Source organism: Populus trichocarpa, chromosome 11 (genome assembly GCF_000002775.5).
Source record: "Populus trichocarpa isolate Nisqually-1 chromosome 11, P.trichocarpa_v4.1, whole genome shotgun sequence".
Taxonomy (NCBI): domain Eukaryota; kingdom Viridiplantae; phylum Streptophyta; class Magnoliopsida; order Malpighiales; family Salicaceae; genus Populus; species Populus trichocarpa.
In genome coordinates, this window is record NC_037295.2 from 772,942 (window position 1) to 775,091 (window position 2,150).

The 2,150-nt window shown below is 34.6% G+C and overlaps 1 protein-coding gene across 1 annotated transcript; it reads right to left on the reverse strand.

The window, feature by feature from the left end:
• Window positions 1-257: 257 nt before the first annotated feature.
• Window positions 258-805, reverse strand: LOC18102849 (stigma-specific STIG1-like protein 1). The gene has a single exon (XM_006377103.3). The coding sequence runs from the start codon at window positions 717-719 to the stop codon at window positions 258-260; it is 462 nt and encodes a 153-aa protein (XP_006377165.1). The 5' UTR covers window positions 720-805.
• Window positions 806-2,150: the final 1,345 nt, after the last annotated feature.

A 2,150-nucleotide genomic window follows, 5' to 3' on the forward strand; every position in this document is an offset into this window, starting at 1 on the left:
AGACTGAACATAAACTTTATTAAGAACAATTAACATAAAACAAATGATCAAGACTTAAAGGTATATCCCTTATTACATTACATTATGGCATTGGATTGAAAGATTAAATAAACCCCAGCAAACCCTATGATTGGAAGATGGTTTGCCTTTATTCCTCACACAAAATATTATGTTACTAACATAAAACAAATCTCTAATTGTTTAGTCCCATATATATCGAATAGATATCGAATAGAAATGCATGGCGCCATGCGTTTCTATGCATAACTACACATCCCATACTGACATGCACTCCCTTTCTTGCACTTGTTGTTGCAACCTCCGCAATGATTCTTGTTATACATTGGGTTCACACACTTCCCTTTGCAACAAATCTCTGTGTACCTACACTTCTTACCACACTTCCCACAGTTAAACCAGTCTGTCATTTGATTCACACACATCTTCTTGCAGCAATCTGGACCAGGGCTTCCCTGAACTCGACAAACCCTAGGGTTCTTGTCACATGTCATGAAAGCCCGAGTCTGGGCTAGAACGCGGTTTGTCCCTCTCAGAGATGAGGTTGTTTCTTGGCTCTCAGTCTGATGATGGTCAGAGTTTTCCTTGTCTTCGAAATCGAAGTCAGGGAATGAAACTTCTTCCGTTGGTGTAGCAGAAAGAGTAATGGCTGAAAATGAAATGAGCATAGCAAGAAGAAAGAGTAGCTTAAGGAACTTCATGTTGTGGGTATTATAAACTCTATGCAAGCAAGATCTTATAGCTCAGGAAAGATTGAACTACTGAAGGAGGCAAGGCTGAGAGGGTTTTTGATACGGATGGTTTGATGTAGAAGAAAGGAGGCTTGATGAGGTATTTATATAATTCTTGATTGTAGGAAAACAAATCTTATTGATAGGAAATTGCATGGTTTTTCATGTTGTGTGCTATTAGTGGAGTGGTCTTATTCAACATTTTGGTAACTTACTATCAAAATCAAGTAGCAAGCAAAGTTAGCTCTCAAAATTAGGTAGGTGAATCTCCTCTTCTTTCTTTCACAAGTATCAAAATATCTTCAAAGCATTCTTTATAATTGGCAATTGATTACCTTTAGCGCTCATTGCGTGTTGTTTTCCCTTCATTCTTGACAATTACTTGCATGCATGGTATACAAAATAACGAAAAAAGAACCGTCAGAGAGAGAGAGATGTGTAGCTTTAATTAATTATTCTAAGTTAATACTCTACCACTAATCACCCAATGGCACTTTGATTCATTGTTATAGTGTCTTATTATTTAACAATTCTTCGCAAATAAATTGGACTTTTTTATACTTCACACATTGGCTAACATTAATCCATCATATTTGCTGTAGTCTAAAACATCTTCAGCCGACTTTTCTTGTTTCATTTTTCTCAAGCAAACCCTACGTCTTTGACAAACTTGAAAAACCGTTATGGGAGCACTTTCAGATCATGGCTAAATTGCTTTAGTCTAAAACCAGATGGCAACCGGAGCTTGAATCTCTAAAACCTGAAATAATTCAAAAGTAAGCCTTCACCCTTATCCACTGTCATTTTTATTTTTTTTAAGATTTAACATTATCATTGATCTAAAACTTTTATTATGCTTGGCTTATATAATTTAAACACCTTTTCTTATAATTAGATATAGATAATTTCTGAGAGTGAGCTGGTAGCTAAATTGGATATAGTCAAGTTGTAATGAGTTAACTAGGGGGAGAGGGCATCCCTATTTTGAATCCTACGATTTATATTTTCTAACCCACATGTAAATGTGTGATTATTGAGAATCTCAAGTTGGCGGGCTCTCCCCTATAGTTTGGCTCTTAGGAGTGGTCACCTGCCCGTGGGTCGTGTCCAAGAGTGTGTCCACGATATTAAAAAAAATATAGATACTTTATTTTTTAATTTTAGATTTAGTATTATCATCAATTTCAAATTAAAAAAAAGAAGTTGCCAAATTAGGTTGTTTTTGTCATTTTATATTGTTGCTACTCAATTTTTGACCCACCTTTTTAATAAAATTTTCGGAAAATAAAAAAAATAGCAAAAAAAAAAACAATGAAAATCTAAAAAAATACGTTTGTAATATATTTGCATCGTTTTTAGCATTTTCAGCGTCGTCTTAAAAGAATTTAAATTTTCAAAGGT